The following is a 23,478-nucleotide window of genomic DNA, read 5'->3' as shown; positions in this document are numbered from 1 at the left end:
GATATGGCAACCTCTTGTTGAGGTTCTCTAGCAACCAGGCCATTGGATTATCACTTGATCTAGGCCCTGCCTGTGCTGGTGCACAGGAGACAGAAGTACATATACTCTTTTTCTGTTCAAAATATGAACTAATCCGCAGGAAGTGGATACGACCGAGCTGCCTAAACATTGGAGACGGGCAACATCAGGTTGCCTATAGGATTTTAAAAACAGACACCTCTGGCCCAATTGTTTTTGCGGTTAGTTGTTTCTTATTTTCCTTTTGAATTAGTCGATAGACGTTTTTACCTTAGGGTATGACTGCTGCTACTACCAGAGTCGGACTCTGCCATTATGAAACGCTAACTAATGGTGAAAAATGATTAGTGTATCTCATAAAAAGATTCCTCTTTAATACTCCTGTGATGTTTTTTGTTTCTCTCTTTTTAAATGTAAAACTGTTACTTGGGTGCCGAACTGTGTTTTAAGAGTTTTAAAATGTCTTTTCTTGCTGTTTTATTGAACATATTATATATAATCATGAGACCATTTTTAAGACAATTGATGTATAAATCTTATGGTGTTGGTGTAGAGCATAAATTACTGTAATCAATGTAAGAAATTAGGTACGATGTCTCTGGTTTTTGGGCAACACTTTAAACCAACCTTTAGCCATACATTATGTATGATTCTTATTCTCAGACATGGTGGGAAAGTGTATCCTTGTTAAATTTTGTGTAATTGGATTTTTGAAGCGTATTTATGTAGACCAATGAATGTGATTGTACTATTCGTAAACAATGTATTGTACATCTTTTAAATTGTCTTTTTTCAACTTTGATGGCCTTTGGCCGAATAAAGTTTTGTTTTGTTTATTTAATAGCTTCTATAACATGGCCAATGTCGGCTGGGATCTAAGCACTATATCCAGTAAGGGGACCTTTGAGAAGCCGAATGTTCCTCCTAATGTTTTAGCCAGGAAGTCCCTTATTTATAGATATTTATAAAAATGGTTGTACCCCAGCCCGTATTTTTCCTTGATTTTATCAAACGGATATATCGCTCCCTCCTCAACAAGATCGACAATTTTCCGTGCTCCCCGCTCATCCCAGCATTTCATATATCTGTCATGAAATATAGTTGGAAGTAAATTGTTATTAAACAGGGGGTTTATCTACGGACTCTTTTAAGACCCAGTTTCTTTCGTAGTGCAGTCCAAACCTTAAAAGCACCGATAAAAATCTAAAATCTAACCCTCTTGAAATACGCGAAGTCGATATGACGCATAAGACAGCCTCTAGCTTCTATTCCAAATATTAATTCATACATGGAAGCAGTCGACTTCTGCTCCGGTTCAGCCTTATCCCTTCCCAGAAGTCCTGACATCTGCTGAATAGTTGCAGCCCAGTAATACAGTTGGAAGTTTGGGACCGCCCATCCCCCCGGTCTCTTGGAAGGGTCATGAATTTTAGGGCTCTTCGAGGGCATTGACCGGCCCATAAAAATCTGAAGATCATCTGATTCAGAGCTTGGAACCAGGACTTATCAATTTTGATGGGGATGGCCCTAAATAGGTATAATATTTTTGGAAAAAATATATTTTTGATAACATTGCTCCTCCCCATTAATGTAAGGTGTAAATTATTTATTCTAGCAAAGTCTGTTTTAAATTTCTGAAGTAGTGGTCTCAAATGTTCTACGCCAATTTTCTCTAAGTTGGCCGTAACCTCAACCCCTAGATACCTGGCATGCGGGGTTACTCATTCATCATCCAGTTTTACCTTATCATTCATCACTATTTGCGTTTTGCTGTTGTTGAGCTGGTACCCTGAGATACCGCCAAAATAACTTGCCTTCCTTTCGATTTCTGATAGAGCATCCCCCGGAATAGGAGTAGTTATGTCCAGGTCATCTGCATAGGCTACAATATTTGTATTCCCTCCCTTAGTGTGTATAGCCCGAATCTCTTTCTTCCCTTCTATCTTCCTGATTAATGGGTCGATGTAAAGGGCAAATAGTAGGGGGGAACAGGGACAGTCTTGTCGCGTGCTGCGCGAGATCTTAATTATATCAGAGATGCTATTCTAACAATAGGTTCCCGGTACATGATCTGAATAGCACCAATAAACCCTTTGCCCAGGCCTTTTCTCTCCATAATTGCCCATAGAAAAGGCCAGGAGACTCTATCAAAGGCTTTTTCTGCATCTAATAATATTAAAGCCACAGGGTCTCCAGAAAGATTTGAAGAGTCGAAAAGGGCGACAGTCCTACGTATATGGTCAGTCATGCCCGTCTCGGGACAAATCCATGTTGGAAAGGAGAAACCAGCTTCTTAATGACTGCAGCCATTCTAGTAGCTAAGATTTTAGCATATATCTTAATATCACTATTGACCAGCGTAATTGGTCGGTATGAACCCAATTCATTGATGGGCTGTCCTTTTTTCAGAAACACGACAATGTTAGCCGACTTCCAAGATTCAGAAGCCTCCTTCCCTGACTGTGGTCTTAAACAAATCTCTTGCATAAAATTCGAAACATATGTAGCAAATGTTTTATAAAATTCACCTGGGATTAAGTCTGTGCCTCCCCCTCTCTCTGATGGTGTGGACTTTATTGCCTTTCTTAGCTCCTCCTCCTTTATAGATGCTTCTAGGCTTTCTCTCACCTCAAGGGAGAGCTGCTCAGCAGACAAACTGGCACATAGTTCTCATAATTACCACAACAGCACTCCTTTGGATCCCCCCGCCCTCCCACACCTCTTCAGTCAGGCAGGAAAGGTCCATGGACCCTTGTGATACCTCCTGTGTCCTGCTGTGCCGCCAGCCACTCTCCCTCTAAATTTAGAACATAAAAGAAGAAAAGAACCCAATAAACGGAAATTAGCCCCTACGCAAGGAGATCCTAAAAAAACAGGAGGAAAAGAAAAAACAAGAGAATCCCTGCCAGTCATAGACCAACGGTAGCAACCTTATACCAACCCCAGACATCCTGCAAAAAGTGAGAGCAGAGCGCTACCATTGTGTTGTTATCCTATTTACGTGAGATTTCCTGCATATACTCCTGGGCTTTTATCTCTGAGGTAAACACCCTGGCTGTGCTTTTAAAAATGACCTTGAGTCGGGTGGGGTTCATTAAAAAGACATCACGACCCAATTTCTAGAAGGGAGTGATTAGCTGACGAAGCCTCCATCTCCTTTCCACAGTAGTCTGACAGAAATCCGGCCTTACGAAGGAGTGCCCCTCAACCGACCGCCTAGCATCCGGTCTGGCCTTTTCAAAAACTACCTGATGCAGAAAAAAAATCCAAAGAATATAAGGATAGCCCTATGTTTTTCATTATGCCCCCCTCTCTTTTTCATCATCAGAGGCAATCGGTGTACCCTCTGCACCTGCGCCTCCCAATTCCAGTGAGCTAATTCTGGAAATGCCCCCTTGAATAGCCGAAGAACAAAACCACGTATGAAATGTGGCTGAGTTGAGGCAAGATGGTGGCTGCATACCGGATGCGTGTGAAACAGGGGATCGTAGCACTGCTAGTACGCGCAGTGAAGGAATTTCTCCTCAGCATTGAAAGAACTAAAAGTAAAGTGCACCTGTGGACTCGAGACACTCTGTGGCTGCTGGCGCCTGTCCAGAAAGTCGGGACGGCCTTGGGATCCATCGAAATGCCCCCAAACAGAAACCACCGCTGAGGGAAGCCAGATAGGCTGGAGGAGCGAATGGGATGCTGCCTGCTCAGAAAACTCTCACAGAAAGGAAGTGCGAGGACGCTAATCACTCGGCCGGCCAAGAGGAGGAGTAGATCAGCGGCAGAACGCACAGCGGCGAGCAGCGTCCCGTCAACCTGGCAACCAGGTCCAAACAGCCTACTGTGCCTGAGATGTTCGTGGGCTGTGGACCTGGCGGCAATAAAAAAATAAAACGATGAACAAGGACAGAAGCAGCACCAAGGCTGTGAAAGCATCCAAGTATCTTGAGAGTGCTGAAAGGCAAGCTGTGGAAAAAGTGGTGAACGAAGGTAGGCTGGCCCTTGAGATATTTCAAGAGGATAATGCTGATAGTTAAATGACTAAAATGACTAAAACAGCTAAATCGAATGATATGAATAGTTTGCTCCCTGGGCTGGGCAATGGGGCTGAGATGGGTGAAGAAACAAGGCGGGGTTCACAAGCTAATATCGCACACTTGGAGAGCAGGATATTCAGAACCCTCAAGAGCCAAGTGCCTCTGATTTCTCCCACACACCTGGTAAAACTGCCGGGACTCCGGAGGGGGATACATTTTATTCTCTTACTAACGAGTCAGAAATCACCAATACTAGTAAAAATGAAGGTATAGACGCAGGAATCTCAGTAGAAGACAGCGGCACCCCTCCCTCAAGACTCGACAGACAGAGGCGCGCACCCAATCGTACGAAGAGGAGAAGTACCAGAGGGAAAGGCTAGGGATCAGATTCTGATGACAGCCAGGCAAGTCAGCAGAAGTGGGATTACTCTACCACTCACTTTGGGGTGGAGCCTGATGGGGCAGATGAGAATGGAATACAGCCTCAAAACTGTTTGCAGATTACAAAACTAATACAGAAACACTTCCATCCATGGGACTTATTTATTCAACACTCAAGCAGATGCAAGCAGAAGCTCATCAAGAACATAAGAGGGCTCATATGGGGACAAAGAAACTCCAAGGTGCCATCCGCAAAGTCAATAAGAACTGCCGATCCCTCGAGAGGACATGGCGCAGAGACCCAACACCGGACAACATGACTGCCCTCAAGCTCGCCACCCGAAAACACCACCAACTCATCCACGCCACCAAGAAAACCGCATTCAAGGAACGACTGGACAACAACACACACAACAGCAAGGAACTCTTCAACATCGTTAAAGAGCTCTCCAACCCCAACGCCGAAAACAACGACATCACCCCTTCGCAAGACCTCTGCAACTCCCTCGCCTCCTACTTCCACAACAAGATCGTGGACATACACAACAGCTTCAGCACTCAACCGACGCATGCCACGACCGAACCACCGCCCCCCACCACCACCCTCCGCGCCTGGACCCCGATCAGCACCGAAGACACCGTCCGCACGATGAACTCCATCCACTCCGGATCTCCTACCGACCCCTGCCCTCACCACGTCTTCAACAAGGCCGACGCTGTCATCGCACCCCACCTGCGGGACATCATCAACACCTCCTTCGACACCGCTACCTTTCCGGAGAGCTGGAAGCACGCCAAACTCAGCGCTCTACTAAAGAAGCCATCAGCCGACCCCACCGACCTCAAGAACTACCGCCCCATCTCGCTGCTCCCGTTTCCTGCAAAAGTCATCGAGAAGACCGTCAACAAGCAGCTGGCCGCCTTCCTCGAGACGAACGGTTCCCTCGACCTCTCGCAGTCTGGCTTCCGGGCCAACCACAGCACCGAGACCGCCCTGATGGCAGCCACCGATGACATCCGAGCACTGCTTGACAACGGAGAAACAGCAGCCCTCATCCTCCTAGACCTCTCCGCGGCCTTCGACACTGTCTGCCACCGTACACTAGTGCAGCGACTCAGCAACGTCGGAATCCAGGAGAAGGCACTGGAGTGGATCATCTCCTTCCTCACCGGAAGAACACAGAGAGTCCGCCTCCCCCCGTTCAGATCTGAAGCCACCAAAGTCATCTGCGGCGTTCCTCAAGGCTCCTCGCTCAGTCCAACCCTCTTCAACGTCTACATGAGCCCCCTCGCAGACATCGCACGCCAGCACAACCTCAACATCATCTCCTACGCCGACGACACCCAGCTGATTCTCTCCCTCACCAATGACCCCGCCACCGCCAGAGCCAACCTTCACGAAGGGATGAAAGAGGTAGCCGAATGGATGAAGAACAGCCGCCTGAAACTGAACTCGGACAAGACGGAAGTCCTCATCCTGGGATCCTCACCCTCCGCCTGGGACGACTCCTGGTGGCCCCCCGCCCTAGGCAGCGCACCCAAACCAACAGACCACGCACGCAACCTGGGCTTCATCCTGGACTCCTCCCTGTCCATGACCAGACAAGTCAACGCCGTCTCCTCGTCGTGCTTCAACATCCTGCGCATGCTACGTAAGATCTTCCGGTGGATCCCCACCGAGACCAGGAAGACGGTCACCCAGGCCCTCGTCACCAGCCGTCTGGACTACGGCAACTCCCTCTACGCCGGAACCACCGCCAAACTCCAGAAGAGACTCCAGCGAATCCAGAACGCCTCAGCACGACTCATCCTGGACATCCTCCGTCGCAGCCACATCTCCGGACACCTGAGAGACCTGCACTGGCTCCCGGTCAACAAGAGAATCACCTTCCGACTCCTCACCCACGCACACAAAGCCATTCACAACCAAGGCCCAGGATACCTCAACAGCCGCCTCAACTTCTACGCTCCCAAACGCCAGCTTCGATCGACCGGCCACGCCCTCGCCACCGTCCCCCACATCCGAAGAGCCACCACAGGGGGACGGTCCTTCTCCTACCTCGCCACCAAGACATGAAACTCCTTCCCGACCCACCTCTGCCTGACCCAGGACCACCTCGCCTTCAGGAAGCAACTCAAGACCTGGCTGTTCGAGCAGTAGCGGACCCCCCTCCCCCAGTGCCTTGAGACCCTCTGGGTGAGTAGTGCGCTATATAAATGCTTTGATTGATTGATTGATTGAATAAAACTTGCACAGAAATAGCCGAACGTACTACAGCACTGGAGGAGCGAATTGTGGCTCAGCGACCGGCGCCAAGGATACGGGACAGCAAACTGGGATACGGAACCGCAAACTGCGGGTAATTATTATTATTAAGGGAAGCTTATAAAGCGCTTGGTTACGCCAAAGCGTGTCCCCGCGCTGCAACTGAAGAACTCTGAGCGAGGTGGAGACTAGTGATCCGTTATCTGGAGAACAGGTGTGTTTTTAGGTTCTTGCGGAAGCTGGATTCGGATGGATCCAGACGGAGATGGAGAGGGAGGGAATTCCAGCTTTTCGAAGCCAGAATGAAGAACGTACTATGGAAAACGGAGGATTTCGAAAACTGTCAACGACAGAACAATTTGAGACTCCTGGGCATCGAAGAGAACGGTGAGGGGGACAACAAAAATTACTATTCCCACTCCAATGAATGCAACAGTAGTGAAACTATTGGAGTACAGAGAAACAAAAATTACTATTAACATTTAAGGAATTTAAAAAAATGTGATAATCTTAAAAATAAGTAAACAATATTTTAAAAATATACAATTAAATATAATAAACATAAAAATAACACATAATATAATGTTAATTACATACAACAGGAGAAATATTCACAAACAAACAAATTATTTAAAACATAAATGTATTTATTTTATTTCTTACCCTATAAAACCACACCAATAAAAAACGACATCAACGTTTTTATTTAAAATTATTTCCATAATTAACATAATTAATAATGAATTTTAAATATATTATTAATAAAAAAGATAATAAACATTAATTGAGTAGACATTCTTTAACACCATAATATCCACAACACACGCCTAAAATGAATTACACAATTGCCATAATTAATTACTAATTAATTAATTTAAATGTATCTTTCCCTTGTCTCACATTTCTGTGCTGTGTTGTGGCTTGAAGCTGAGCTTCAAGGCTTAAAGTAGATTTTCTGAGTTTAGATATGTGAGAGATGTTTATGGACCTGCTTCTCAGTGACTTTCGATATTATGGGAAGCAGTAATATAGGCCAATAACAGGCCACATTTTCGGGGTCTGCTGTCCAATAAGGCCTTCTTCCATACAGATGGAACTAATAACGTTGATAAAGAAGTATTGATCAGGGGATTGATGTAAAGATTCTTTTTTTTTTTTAACCTTGTGTAGAAGCGAAGAGGAACATGGATCCATAGGGGATCCTGATTTACAGTGCATTAGAGCCTGTTCTGAATCCTGCAGAGAAATCGGAGCAAAGGTGCCTGGGTTTTTACTACTGATTATGAGTGTGAGACTCCATGTATATTTGCTTCTTCCTTAGGGAAGTTTGCATAGATGTTATCTATCTTCTTCTCAAAAAAGCTAGCTAACTCATTTAAAAAGCTCCTAGTATGGCGGGATGACGTTCGCGATGGCTTTAGAATTGCGAGATTCTTTTGATTTTGTAAATATTTCCCTCAAGAGATTTTTTGCTCATCCAATCCTCTCAGCAAATCATACAGTTTCTTTTATCAGTCTATGGTACTTGTTTAGCGCTACTTTATAATTATACTTATCGGTGTCAGAGTAATTCACTCCGCTTTGTTTACAGCCTTTTAAAGGCCTTTCTCCCCTCTGCTATTGATGCTGAAAACCAAGGAGCAGTTTGCGCAGAACTTGAGTTCTTGGACATTTTAATGGGGAAAGTTTCCCTGGACCGCAAGAATACTCTTTTTGAAAGCGATAGTGTCCTTCTCAAGGTCGCTGTCATTTTAGTGGAAGGATAGCTTCAATTCCTCTGCATATTTTGCCTCATTAATATCTTTTAGTCTACGGATTTCACCCAGTGATCTATAGACTTTGACATGGTAGAGGTGTCAGGGTGTTTTATGCGGAACTGAACCAAGTAATGGTCCATCCAGATAAGGGTTTTGATCTTTAGCATACTCAGAGTGAGCAAATTAGAAAAAGTAAGGTTCAGTGTGTGGTCTGTTGAATGAGTAGGACCCTGTACTTTCTGATCCGGACCTAATGTGTTGGCCAAGTCCATCAGTGTTTGCCCCGTTGTATTGTTGAAATAGTCTACATGGATGTCAGTAAACAGCATTCAGTGTGGAGCGATGGCTACACCTAGGGTGCCCAACAATTCAGAACTAGGACCAGGAGGGCGGTAAAGGAGTACTGCTAAAAATGAGAACTGTTCTGAAAGTTTCAAAGTAAAACTGTTGCATTCTGATCCCTTTAGCTCATTTCCCGAGAACGAAGAACATAGGTATTTAGTATGGTAGATCAAGGTCATTCTCTTGCGTCTGCCCTATCCAACCTGGTGATAGCATACCGTTAACAAATGGCCATGCCGATGTCAGGATTGGAGAGATCGTTAAGCCACGTTTTGGTGAGCAATATGAAGTCAAAGTTCCTATCTGATGAGATCATAAATGTCAGTAGAGCTTTTGGGTAGAGAGCAGTGTTTAGTAGGCCTCTCTTCCAGAGCTGTATGTTTTTAATGTAAGCTGAGAGCAGGGCCGAACTAAGAACTGAGAGCAGCCTGGCAATTCTATCGAACCGGCCCCTGGTAGGGGGGGCAGAGGGCAGGGGAAGGTTGGATGCGAGTGTGAAGCACTGCTGCTTCACTAAAGCGGCCCCTAGCACAGCTGCTTTTGTTACCGGGAGCCGCTATTGCAGCACTGCTCCAAAACTGGCCCCCAACCTTCCAGCCCACCAGGAAAAGGCCCGATGCCCTCTATGGCTAGTCCGGCCCTGGCTGAGAGATGCGTATGGGGTCCCGAGGGATGTGAACTATTGGCTGCAGAGGCCCATACTATGTTAAAGTCTGTTCTACGCCTACAGCAGGAGATAGGGCCCTCAAATTCTGCTACTGAAAACCTGTGGAGGCATGGTTAGTGTGATTTATAGTGTGTAGAGAGGAAGAGGAGTACCTTATTGGAATGGCTGATATAGAACCTGCAGCATGTCTGGCGCTTGCCGCGGTCGGGGCCCAGACGGGTGCAGACAGTCTTGCCTTTGGCTCCAGAGGGCGCCTGCTGCGCATCAGTACTGATCTTGGCTTTTTTATGGGCAGCTGCTGTTAGCATTAAAAGAGCTAGAGGGGCAGCCCTCTCAAAATGGCATCCAGGCATGGCACAATAATGGTGGTTCAATTCTGCAGGTCCCCGGTAAGGCAGACCACAGTACAAGTAAATGCAGTGGTCAAGGCAATTTTAAAAAAGTTAAAACAAATTACAATTCCCCGTGCAGCACAATAATGGTAGTTTAATGCTGCAGGACCCCGATAATATATGAAAAGACAGTGGTTCCAGTGGATAATAGGCAAAATGATTTAAGCAATGAATATGCACAATCGCGATAAATGTGTAAGAACTGGTAATGTCAGAGGGCAAAATTAAATCTCTACACAGTATATTCAATACAGTATTTTATAGAAAACAGCGAATAGTATATACACTTCTTTAAATCAAAAGCGCAAAACTTTGTGCATGGTGTCCCCAAGTGAAAATTGGAACCAAAAAGTGACTATACATTGTAAAACACATTTTTTTGTTCAAGGTTTCCATAAGTTTGTAAAGAACGACCATTTAAATACATTTTATCAACAGTCTACATATACAATGATGCAGGCTGGGTAATGGTCCATCCTATGTATTGGTCGACGGCGTTTCGACCCTTCTGCGAATGTAGGGTCTCTTCAGGACTAACGGTGTAGGGACATCTAAAATAAATTAATAAGGATTACCAAAAGGCCCATGTACTGGCACAAATGCGAGAAACTACAAAAAGGACTTCAATATGAGGTGGTTACCTGGATGGTAAAAAGTGGCGCAGCCTTAGTGAAAGTGTGGTGCCTTTGTGAAAGGTGAAGAAAAGAACTCTCGTGAGGACCCAGCCGGGTTCTTCATTGGTGTGTTCGAAAAAAGGGAAAACAATGGAATGTTATCGCTACGTGAATATATGGTGGCTAATTATTTACATACTAGATGCAATCGTGAGGCCAGCTTTTCAGGCCCACAGATTCTGGACAAAACTAGAGTTAATTATTTTGCTGTTCATTCAGCAGGCAGTGTAGAATCCCTCCAGCATACAGCTATCCAATTTTTTCTTTTCGGTCACAAGCATCTCCCCATGAGCGCACACGTTTATAGAAGGTAAACCCAGCTGTGATTGGCAGTATTCTCCAGGTGAATTCAGTTAGAATTCTAGACCTTCTTTTTCTTTCTTTTACAGGACATAGATTTCACTATATTTTGTATCCAGTTCCTTTTACAAAACAATCCCATAGACACAAGGCTGGAAGTAATTTGTTCAGGGAAAGCTTTGATCAGTGTCAGAGGGATAATTTCCTGTTGAGTATATGTAAAAGGACCTAGTTTACTGTGAGTCTCCCTGGTCAATCCGCACAAGATGTTTATCCGAAAAACAGAAAAATGACAACCTTACCAGCATATGGAATACAAATACAAATTGGGTAAAGATGTTTTTTTGTAATTAGTTATATGTTGTGAAAATGACTTTTGTATCTCCTGAATGGAATTAAAGACAAATAGGTTTTTTGCTCTCTTATAAGTAAGCTTATGTGATTTTTTTTTCAATGCAACTTTGTGCATAGCTTACATATTAGATTGAAGCACTATGCTGCTGTGCCTAATGTTGACAAATCACAGTTCATAACACCTTCATAGTGCTCCTTCTAGCATTTTGAACATAAACAGTGGTCTAGTTTTCTCGCCCAAATTCAAGGTCAGGCATTTAATTTAGTAAGTTTTGCTCCAAATTTTTGATTTTCACCTTTAAGCAGTTTGCACTATTTGTGAGCATGTTACAGCTGACTTACAACAATGTCAAATATGCCAATTAAATAACTGAAATATTGTCCATGCTTCGGGCAAGACGCAAGCAGTTAGATCTGTTTGGCAAACTTAAAGTGCCCAGTTGTCAAAACTGCATTTTTCTAGAAGCCCAAAAATCAGATAAATTCTTGGTCAACACTGCAGAAAGGTGGATTTCCTTATAGAAGCTATCTCCGCTTTTCTTGTGCGTTACCTTGATTGAAAAAACCTTTTTCTGGATGGTGAGATAATCAAGAAACCAATACATTTAATTTATTTGGAACTGCAATGTTGTGTGACTCCATGGAGACCTCTGTTTTAGCAATTTCAACATGCACTCTGACCTCAGAATCCCAAATGAGAATAATTATGAAAAGTTATTTCGCTAATTGAATAATATGGTTATTTATTTCAGGTACAAATGCATCTGCACCAGATCAGTTGAGTTTGGCATTAGCTTGGAATCGAGTGGATATTGCACGCAGCCAAATTTTTGTCTTTGGGCACCAATGGCCAGTAAGAATTATTTTCCTCTGGAGAATTATTTGTTTAAAATGTGCTATTAATTTACAGTTGAATGCACGTCTCTTTGATACTGACGAACATGGTTCCTATATGAGAGTCAAAAAATGCAAAGTCTTGTTAACGCTTCTCCTAATCCCTTCGACAGGCAAATTCAGCACCCCCACCTCTTTAAAAAATCAGATACCTGGGCTATTTGAGGTGGACTTTTAAATTGACAATAGTTAATAAAATTAAGATGGAATGTAGGCCTTTTAGTATCGCTTATCAATATGTTTCATTCTGCTGCAATGTCTTGCCTCAAAAATGTGGAAAATTATCTATATTCAGGTTCTGAAAGCATAATGTAAGTTAGATTGCATAATGAATAAAAGGATTCATTGTATTGTATAATATTGTAATTGTATGTATATAGCGCTTACTACCCCTGAATAGGTGTCAAATCACTTTTTCGGTGAGTAGCACGCTACTCCTGAACCCATAAAGGATTAGTGGTGAATTAGTATAGTGAAATATGGAAGTAATTCGAGTGGTGGATATGTTAGTCAGTTATTTGGATTGAGAAGGATAGTGGAGGGATAGAAGAGGGAAAATGTGTTTGTGATATGCACTCAATCTACAAAAGGTCTTTTGGTGTCAGTCTTGCAAAACTCTGTATTTAAGATATGTTTTAGCTTTTTTCTAAAGTTGCTGTGAAAAGGAAGGACCTTAACCTGCACGAGGCAAGAATTCCAAAAAGATGAGCATACACATAAGAAAGCTTGCCACTCCACCCCCTTAGATCTATGTTTAAATCAGGGTATCTGCAAAAACCTTTTCTCCTAGATCTGCATTACACTTGCAGGCTGGTATAGATGAATCTGATATGCCAAGTAAAGAACATGGTAAGTAATTAATGCACTTAACCATCCAGCACCCCAGCTTTAAAACAAATCCCATATTTGCTGAAACCCTGTGCAGTGTGTTCCTTGCCTGGGAATGTGTTCACTTTTTCTCAATCGAGCAACAAGTCAAACAATGTCATTATGGGCTCTTTACAACTGGTTCTGTCAAATGTTGGTACATTTGCATAATGACAGTTACAGTAATCAGCTTGGAATTAACTGCTTCTTCTACTACCAAAGACTTATGTGTATAGTAGCGGAGGAAGAACAAGCCTGAGATTAGAACGTTGGTCACAGCAGCTGCCTCAAGTTTCCCTCCCTAAGTGTTCAACTTCCTTGAACTCAAAACTGGAAAATCTTGGTTTTGGAGTTAAGTTTTAGCTGGTTTGAATGCATTCAATCTGTGATATTTTTTAGAAGTTTGTGCATTTCCAAAACCACGGAAGTTTCCTCTCAGAACCAGAATATTGTCTGCATATCTGTCAGACCTCACCAGCATGCCCTTAAAAAGGCTAAACAAGGGAGGCATATATGTATTAAATAAGATGGGTGACAATGATGACACCTACAGAACCATGCTGAAGAGATCCTAGGGAAACCTTTTGAGAAGGCTCGTTCAATAGCTGGAAGAGGGACAGACACAAACTTTCTCACATACTGACCCAGTTGATTTCAGAGAAGGATGAAGGTCGAAATTAAGGGAACGATTTAGAATTTGGCAGGCAGAGTAACGGCAGTGAAGGTAGCAGAGGACTTTGTTTTCTACCTTGCTTTGACTCCGCCCACCAAATTTAGAGTTCCCCGCAGGCCCTGCGGTGAACTCTGTGGGTTTGTATGAACAAGTGGTTCATACAAAGTCATTTAAAAGTTTGGTGGACATCCGTCATTGGTGATGGATCCTTACACCAAACTTCCACTGAGGGAGTTTGTTTTTGGAAAAGAACAAACTAATGGCCCCAATAGTATAGGATATTCCTGGCGGTGATGGATAGTAAAAGAGCCACCGACCGGCCACTTTAAATAGCGTGGGTAGTCAGATAGCTTACCTTCGATGGCCTGTACTCCCTCGGACAGTTAGAGGAAGGTTTACACTTATGGTCGGTGCAAACCTGATAGTCTAGCGTACTCAAAATAGGGTGGGCTGACTGTGAGTTTGGTGGGAGGATACTCCACCACCATTCCAACAGAATACCCTGACCAGCATACTCTGAATCGCCCCAAGTTTTGATTCCCCATGAACAGAACTCTCCTTCTGATAGAGTAAAAGTATACCGGCTTTCAGGGCCGTTTCTACCATTAGGCAAGACTAGGCGGCTGCCTAGGGCGGCAAAACGGGGAAGGCGGCAAAAAACATGAGTTTGGGAATATCGAATGCATCAATTCTTCTAGCCTGGATGACAGTGGGAGAAAGTGATTGTAGTAAAAGGGAGGGGGCTGCATTTTTCAATTCTTGCCTAGGGCGCCAAAACACCTAGAAACGGCCCTGCCGGCTTTGAAGTTCACTGGGAGAAAAGTTATGCATTTTCCTCCTCGTCTACTTGCCTGTCCAATACACATCACAAAAAAACACGTTATGGCTTAAGCTTCTAAACTGGCAACAGTGCATGTCTATGAAGAAGGAATGTATTCTTATGGTGCCATTTGCGATTCATTCTCTGTTAGGATGGCTGGCATCAGCGAGGTGAATCATTGTTTATGCTCAGACCACAAGAGCATTTTCCTAACCCCTTCGAAATGGAACACAAGAGACATTGTCGATGTACAACTGTAGCAGATAAAAAGGGCTATTCATCTAGCATTTCAGTTTATTTACTAATTTCATTTATTTTTTCTGCCATTGTTTTCAGCCTTTAGGAAGCCTTACAGCTACAGCTACAGTTGAGAAAGAGAAGCGGTCACCTGTGCCCCAGGCAAAGGGAATGAGAGGAGGGAAGGGGAAAGGGAAGAAGAAAGGCAAAGGGAAAGAAGAGCCGGAGGAAGAAACCGACCCCAGGAAGATTGAGCTCCTGAACTGGGTGAAGACACCATTGGCCAGTTTCACCCTATGCCTGTTCATGCTCTTGGCCCTCTTTCTGCATGCTGCACCTCTGTTACACCCACACAAAGCTGCCCTCCCTTACCCCACTGCCAAGCAAATGCCACAGTTGATTGTAATTTGCGAACCACATTACAAAACTTTACTACTCCTAAACTGAGACATTTTGTTTGCACCTCTTAAATATCAGCATTAATGCACCATATTACACGACAGCAGATTTGTACGAAAATACTTTTAAAAGTATCGCGAAATACACCCCCATTACAATTTGTGCACCAATTAGGCCTTGTTCCGCTAGTACAATATCCAACAACTAGAAGATGGGTCTGAAAAATGCTGTTACAGAAGCAATATCACACAAAAAAGTGTTGAAACAATCCGTTAGAATCAAGAGGGACCTGTCAGGGAACAAAATGCCAAATAAGTGATACATATGTAATGGGATGTTGTGCACAGTGTGGGGTGGTCTACGAGACACTGTTTTTCCCTTCCCAATGCACAAAGCCTGAATAATCAGCCAGAAATCATTAGTGTAGACCCTCTGCAGTTGGTGACCATTCCATACTGACAGTGATTGACTTATAAGTAAATACATTGTTATTGTCGACCAGATGTCTATGCTCGCCCTGCCAAATAGATATTTGCTTCACTCAATAACATGCAAACACTCTGAGGGGAGAAGCTTTCGAATAAAAGGTTCTACTACCCTTTAACATGCACTAAACTTCAAGCAATCTATCTATCTATCTATCTATCTATCTATCTATCTATCTATCTATCTATCTATCTATCTATCTATCTATCTATCTATCTATCTATCTATCTATCTATCTATCTATCTATCTATCTATCTATCTATCTATCTATCTATCTATCTATCTATCTATCTATCTATCTATCTATCTATCTATCTATCTATCTATCTATCTATCTATCTATCTGTCTATCTATCTGTCTATCTGTCTGTCTGTCTGTCTGTCTGTCTGTCTGTCTGTCTGTCTGTCTGTCTGTCTATCTATCTATCTATCTATCTGTCTGTCTGTCTGAATGTCTATCTGCGTGTCTGTCTGTTTGTCCTTCTGGCTGTCTGTATGTCTGTCTCTCTGCTTCTCTGTCTGTTTGTCTGTCTAGCTATCTAGCTATTGATATGTCTGCAGGGAAATTCGCCCTTACGTATGGTCTTTCAAAATTTTTCTAAAAGAAGTGAAGTCCTACTTGAATGTCTGTGCAGTGAGTAGCTGCAAAATATCTGAGTTGATGTATTGTGACCCATAAAACATGACAAGTAATTTGCTAACACCAAATGGCTTGTTTAACGTGTAGGGAAAGATACAGTACCAATGTGTATCAACTCCGGGGGCCCGATTCACAGAACTAACTTAAGACACAATCCTAAACTTACTACCATTTTGGTATTCACAGACGGCACTTACTCATTTTGGTATTCACAGAAGGCACTTACTCATTTTGGTATTCACATAAGTTAGGAGTCCTAACTTTAGGACTCCTGAATGCCTTCTGTGAATACCGAAAGTCTTAAATTTAGGATTTTTCTCAGTTTAGGAGTAGTAAAGTTTGGACTCCTAACTTTACTAAGCCTAAACTGAGAAAAATCCTAACTTTAAGACTTTCGGTATTCACAGAAGGCATTTAGGAGTCCTAAAGTTAGGAGTCCTAACTTTACTACTCCTAAACTGAGAAAAATCCTAACTTTAAGACTCAACCAAACACCAACCAAACACAATAAGAATATATTGGCCAGTAGCAGAAATGAGTGAAGCGGAATGTATTAAGAGAGAAAACAGAGTCATTGGATACCATCACTTTGAATCGCCACTCTGCTGGTCATTGACATCTGCAGTCGAAGTGAGATATCCTAAGAGCCTTTTATTAAGTTGATGCATCTAACATAACACTGACATGATATACCTGAGAAGTATCTCAGAGTAATGAACTCTTTATTTGAAATATTAAATAATCTTCCTCTTCTACTAACAAGATTACTGACTTCTGCTTTGTGACTATGCGCTCTCGGATGATGATAGACTTACTTCCAAGCTGTGCATTCAGTGTAATTAATAATTGCCAATATTCTTTGGTTATTAGCAATGTAAACATAAATATCACTTACCAAACTCCTGTTGTGTATGTGCTTATAATTATATATACATATCATGAATAATCAATATCCTTGGTGCAAGAATTTTTATGATTCCTTCACGAGAAGTAAGCCATAGTTGATATGAACACAATCCCTCTAGTGTCTTGAAGTTTACTAATGTTTGTGTTAAAAAATAGTTCAAAGTCTGTTTTACCAGCACAATTTGATATTAGAATACTTTTCCATGATCCTGTTCTCCAGCAATCTGTCATGGATGCAACTATTCTCCAAACTAAATCATAAATCAAAAGAGCAAAGTCCTGGCTGCAACAAAATGTCAGCTCAATGTCCTTCCAGACATGCTGTGATACACAAGGAAACTTATAGCCAATGATTTAAGATAACTGGAAAAAATCATGTCTTTAATGTCATTTCAGGATTGATAAAATAATTTTCACACATAAAGGAATGCCTGCCCCTTTATTTCAAAGCTGCAAGGGTTAAACTGAGAATTCCTCAGTGAAAGATTCCTTTTGTTCCTTGGGTGCTGGGTTACATAAATAGGTGGGAGCTCATCCACTGTCTCCCCTTAGGTACTAATACAGTGTCTCATGCTATCTATTCATGTTTATTTGTCAGCCTGCCTAACTACCTACTTATCTCCCTATCTGTCTATCTTCCTACCAAAGCATCCGTATGAGTGATTCAACATTGCATAACATGGATTCCTGTGCTGTCCTCATCTGCCTGCTGAATGAAGAGTTATTCTGAAGGAATGTGTGCTTGCTAACTAGATTGCCTCTAAATCCTTAGGTGAACTCCTTGGAGCAAGCTATGATGGATGCTCTGGTGCTGGATCGTGTTGATTTTGTGAAGCTTCTGATTGAAAATGGAGTGAATATGCAACGTTTTCTCACCATCCCTCGCCTAGAAGAACTTTACAACACTGTGAGTATGTTGGATGATTTCTAACACTCATGTACACTCTACATCCACATCACTTTACATGTAATAGTAGCTTATGCGGATTCAGGGACAAACTGGGTTTGTATGTCTGAATGTATCGTCATTATTCTCTGTCTCTAGGAGAGACCACCATAATCAGAACACATTGACTGCTATCCTAAGAAAGATTGAATGTGTTGCAATTCTTATCAAATGTCAATTTAAAAAAAGGGGTCATAGAACTCCCATAGGGAGGAAATTCAGATCTGGGACTGGTAGTTTATGATCTCCTGAGTTCTTATCTTGCCAGTTCCACACTACTGTACAAATGATGGTTAGATAATAAGCATATTTCAGGATACATCCCCATAAGGAAGAAAGTAAGTGAGTAAGTGTGAGTGAGTGAGTGAATGAGTGAATCCAACTCTCGGTCAGTCAAGTCAGTCAGTCAGCATGCCAGTGAGCAAATAATTGTGTCACACATTTACTGAGTTAGTGTGTAGGCATACCTCTAGAGAACAGCCGACAAACTTCACTACATTGAGACGCCCAGAACAAGATTTCTGAAACATCATTAACTTAGACCAAAGAGTTTTAGGTGAGTCATTGGAGCTATAACAAACTTGCTCCAGTATGAGGAACAAAGGCAACCAATTCCAGTGTTCCATGCCATACACAAAAGACCTCAGGCTAATACAAATTATGGCTAAAAAGATGCTCTTTGTTTTAACCTTTCAGACTGCTTATCTGATATGTGTTTTAAGATCTCAAGTTGTAAATTTACATAGTGTTTTATGGGAAATGTCAATATGAACACTACTACTAGAAAAACAGAACATGTTTTCTTGGACTCTGCATTTTAGCTCTGATCACCTGTTCTGGGAGGGAACGTTGAGACATCAGTGAATTGATGAACTAAGGGAAGTAGTATGGTCAGTAAAGGTCAGACTATTTAAAAGATGGTCCTTGGGTGAACCAGATTTTACACTATCTAAGAGAACTTTAAAGGAGTCTTCATTGAGAAGGGGCCAGGATTCCAAGTATTTTGAAGAAGTATCAGACATTCTGTCCGGGTCGGGTGGGGAAACGTCAGCCGTGTTAGGAAAGTAGCCTGAAGGGGATTGTCGGATTGTGACGGGGAGGACTGACGCAGTGGATATTCGCAATATCCGAATAGATCTTCTCAACTTTCTGAGCAAAAAAGAGAACTAGGTTCTCGCATTGATGTTTAGTGAGAGGAGGGGGCCTAGCTAGGGTCTCTGAGCCGGAAAGCTCCTTGACTATGTCAAAAAAGAGTTTTGGAGCAGTGCAGCGCATCATAGATGGTTGCTGAGACGTGCTTATCGTGGGCTGATTTACAGGGATTATGATACCGTTTTTTGGCCTTTTTATAGACAATTTTAGATTTAAGAGCATAGTCTTTTCTCCATTTCCTATCAAGCGCTTTACATTTGGCTTTCTCGTTTTTTAGAGTGTCCGTGTATCTTGGCGCAGGGGGGCGGTGATTATTGATCCTTTTATTCGGAAGGGGAAGACAGATGTCTATGGCGTTAAGAAGCCATTTTTGTACGAGAGCATCTCCACCTTTATCTCAGGGGTGGGTAAGTTGGAGCTTAAGGAATTGTTTAAGACTGTTAAGTCAAGGGGCGTGGCCAGCCAGTGAAACATGGCGGACGCAAACCGCTAATGCTCCGCTCGAACACCCCTAATTATCCTGTTAGCCATTGACATCCCCCGCCATCAAGGCACAATCTAGCAGCGGATCGGTGCCTACGCATCAGCGGTCCACTCTAATATCTGGTCGGGGCGGGCAAATGGACAAGAGCTGAGACTACGGGCTGCAAGCCCTGCCGGCGAGAAGTCCCCTGATCGGCGCCATTGCTGCGAGCGCGGCACCTGAATTGCTGGCCGGTGTGCCAGACGGATGTATGACGTTACAACGCACACTTTTACAACGCATGCACTTACAACGCATTTTTTACAACGCATAATCCATTACAACGCATGACATTACAACGCATGACACTACAACGCATTTTTAAAAAATACCTTTACAACGCATTGCCATTACAACGCATACTACCTTTACAACGCATACCATTACAACGCATTATATTAAATTACATTTAAGGTAAGTATTAGATAGTATAGGGGTAAAAATTACTATTCTAACTCCAGGGGGTGCAACAGTAGGGTAAGTGTTGGATAGTATAGGGGTAAAAATTACTATTCTAACTCCAGGGGGTGCATCAGTAGGGTAATTGTTGGATAGTATAGGGGTAAAAATTACTATTCTAACTCCAGGGGGTGCAACAGTAGGGTAAGTGTTGGATAGTGTAGGGGTAAAAATTACTATTCTAACTCCAGGGGGTGCATCAGTAGGGTAAGTGTTGGATAGTATAGGGGTAAAAATTACTATTCTAACTCCAGGGGGTGCAACAGTAGGGTAAGTGTTGGATAGTGTAGGGGTAAAAATTACTATTCTAACTCCAGGGGGTGCATCAGTAGGGTAAGTGTTGGATAGTATAGGGGTAAAAATTACTATTCTAACTCCAGGGGGTGCAACAGTAGGGTAAGTGTTGGATAGTGTAGGGGTAAAAATTACTATTCTAACTCCAGGGGGTGCATCAGTAGGGTAAGTGTTGGATAGTATAGGGGTAAAAATTACTATTCTAACTCCAGGGGGTGCATCAGTAGGGTAAGTGTTGGATAGTATAGGGGTAAAAATTACTATTCTAACTCCAGGGGGTGCATCAGTAGGGTAAGTGTTGGATAGTATAGGGGTAAAAATTACTATTCTAACTCCAGGGGGTGCATCAGTAGGGTAAGTGTTGGATAGTATAGGGGTAAAAATTACTATTCTAACTCCAGGGGGTGCAACAGTAGGGTAAGTGTTGGATAGTATAGGGGTAAAAATTACTATTCTAACTCCAGGGGGTGCATCAGTAGGGTAAGTGTTGGATAGTATAGGGGTAAAAATTACTATTCTAACTCCAGGGGGTGCATCAGTAGGGTAAGTGTTGGATAGTATAGGGGTAAAAATTACTATTCTAACTCCAGGGGGTGCATCAGTAGGGTAAGTGTTGGATAGTATAGTGTAATATTATGCGTTGTAATGGTATGCGTTGTAATGGTAGTATGCGTTGTAATGGAATGCGTTGTAAAGGTAGTTTTTAAAAATGCGTTGTAATGGTATGCGTTGTAATGTCATGCGTTGTAATGGATTATGCGTTGTAAAAAATGCGTTGTAAAGGTAGTGCGTTGTAAAAGTTGCGTTGTAAAGGTTGTTCCCCGTGCCAGACTCTCCATGGAGCTGAGGCGGCGACAGTGACACATTGAGGTCTCCTGGCCGTCCGGACGGTGCGGCCACTGCGCACGAGTACGGTGAGCGCCTGACGACAACTGGTGCAGCGGCGTTCCCCCGGTCCCACCATAACTTCAGTAACGGCCGGTCGCGGAGTTCTCAGGCGGGAGGAGAAAGAGGCGCGAAGGCTCCTGTGAAGAAAATTGAGCCCCACCGGCTGAGTGACGGAGGTGAGCACCATCGGCGCCTGCACAGGACGGCTGATTTCGGCCTGGGGAGGTGCGATACCCCGGCCCAGCCGCCACCCGGCCAGCACGGGTCTTGAGGGGGAGGCCTCCGGGAGCTGACGTGCTGAGGCCCGTTGGCACAAGTTGCGCGCCCGCGCTACTGACAAGTACTGTGCACTGGGGCTGCTGACGCCCTCGGACCTCGCTGAACCGTGACTTTCATACAGGCGGTGACTCACTGGGGGCCACCCGGACACTGTATTGGACTGTCAGCCTGTGAACTCGGCTTGGACCACACTCACACTGTGGCCGTGGCGGCCGACCACTCCCCGACAGCTGCGACGTAGCGGTTGTCGCTGCAAGAGTAAGGGGGAAGACCGTCATACACGGTGTGGGGACGGCGACGCCCTCCTGAATCCGACATGACTTCCAAACGGGCATTCTGAGATCTGCTGGCATGCTGAGCAATATAGCGCCTCCAAGCCTGCCTGAGTGGCGCCTTGGCAGCTGCTGACGTCACAGCTCAGGTTCTATTGCCTAAGGAGAGACAACAGTCATCACTCACAGGTGAGCGGAAGGCCTTAGCGCCTGAGACCTGGTGGATCTGAACGAGTGGGCCGGAGCGTTGGGCAGCCATATGTGAGGGAGGAAATCCCCCCCGGACTGTTGCATACACGGGGGCGGTCCACTCTTGTTGCCTGGCCCTGAGAGGGAACAGCGAACTACACTGGACCTGGCCAAACGGTAGCCTTGGTAGTACGTCGCTGCCTCGCCATAGACCAGGTTTGGGGACCGGATCGGGCCTAGGCCATGAGTGGAGGCGCGGCGCAACCGTAGGCCTCGCTTGTCTCTCACGAATCTGGGGTGAAGAATAACGAAAGGCAACATTACTTGGCAGCCCACTGTAGTAGAGGCGCTCAAGAGGCAGACAACTGACGCAAACCAGACTGCGAGCCCGTTTCAATGGTTTGCCTTTCCGCCTCCTGTCGGCGCACATTGAATCGGCACGAGGACGATGTACTCCACCTCACTGCGATCCCAGACACGTATCTGATGCCTGGGGCTACACCCCCGGCTCTTTGCGAAATCTGGTTGCTCTGTGGCAACACAGGGGGTCCACACCACGGAGGTGGCAGCCGAGCAGGTGTGGAGACGTGCATCTCACCAGTGACTCTCCTCTTCCCTCCCCTTGGACTGGTATAGTTGGGGTGAGGCTAACTGCGCCAGATACTAGGCACCTCTGGATGATTAAGAAAATCTGCTCCTCACCAGGTCCCCCCTCCGCACTTCAAGCCAACTGCTGTAAGCGGGTTGCTGGGAGCGGCTGCCGGTTTACCCTCGGCTGTGCCCACCCACGATAACGAAGAACTGGGCGCATTGGATTTACTGGGGACCTACGGGGGCACGCACGCGTCAGTCAGAGGACGCCGAGACCCACAGCAGAGGACACCAGGAGACGTCAGAGGGGCGCACACGTGAGAAGACCGGATATCTGGATTTGCCCCCTCAGCCGAGTACCGAATGCCATCGGCACAACTCGTGATGGGTCACCTACGCACCACCAATCAACACCTCAGCGTACGTAGTAGCAGTGCAGATCAATCCACGACACAATGAGGAACTACAACTGAAATGCCGCACGCTACGCTAGCCACCAAATTAGACTCGGTGCTGGCCGCAGTAGAAAAGATAGGATCCTCATTGGACCAAACCCGCACCTCACTTGAGTCCAAAATTGATAAAGTCACATCAGACTTTAATTTGCTGCGCGCCGACCACGAGAAACTTGGCGACAAAGTGTGCTCGCAGGAACAGTTGATTGCGAAACTGAAGCCAATCACTCAAAGTCATACGGCTGCCTTGCAGGACCTAATAGATCGTGTGCATGACCTGGAGGACAAGGTGGAAGATACGGAAGGGCGCTCCCACCGCAATAACATC

At 44.3% G+C, this 23,478-nt stretch overlaps 1 protein-coding gene across 1 annotated transcript in view; it reads left to right on the top strand.

Annotated features, from left to right (window-relative positions):
- Positions 1–23,478, top strand: part of TRPM1 (transient receptor potential cation channel subfamily M member 1) — a gene marked incomplete at its 5' end in the record, with an annotated part of 381,597 nt that overhangs the window by 142,226 nt on the left and 215,893 nt on the right. The window contains 3 exons of the mRNA XM_085646142.1: positions 11,932–12,032; positions 14,770–14,937; positions 17,875–18,009. Coding sequence (XP_085502268.1) covers positions 11,932–12,032; positions 14,770–14,937; positions 17,875–18,009 — 404 coding nt within the window. The remainder of the gene's footprint in view (positions 1–11,931; positions 12,033–14,769; positions 14,938–17,874; positions 18,010–23,478) is intronic.

The sequence above is a fragment of the Triturus cristatus genome, chromosome 3_1 (genome assembly GCF_964204655.1).
Source record: "Triturus cristatus chromosome 3_1, aTriCri1.1, whole genome shotgun sequence".
Lineage (NCBI taxonomy): Eukaryota > Metazoa > Chordata > Amphibia > Caudata > Salamandridae > Triturus > Triturus cristatus.
The sequence above is the reverse complement of the archived record's forward strand: the minus strand, read 5'-3'. Positions and strand labels throughout refer to the sequence as shown.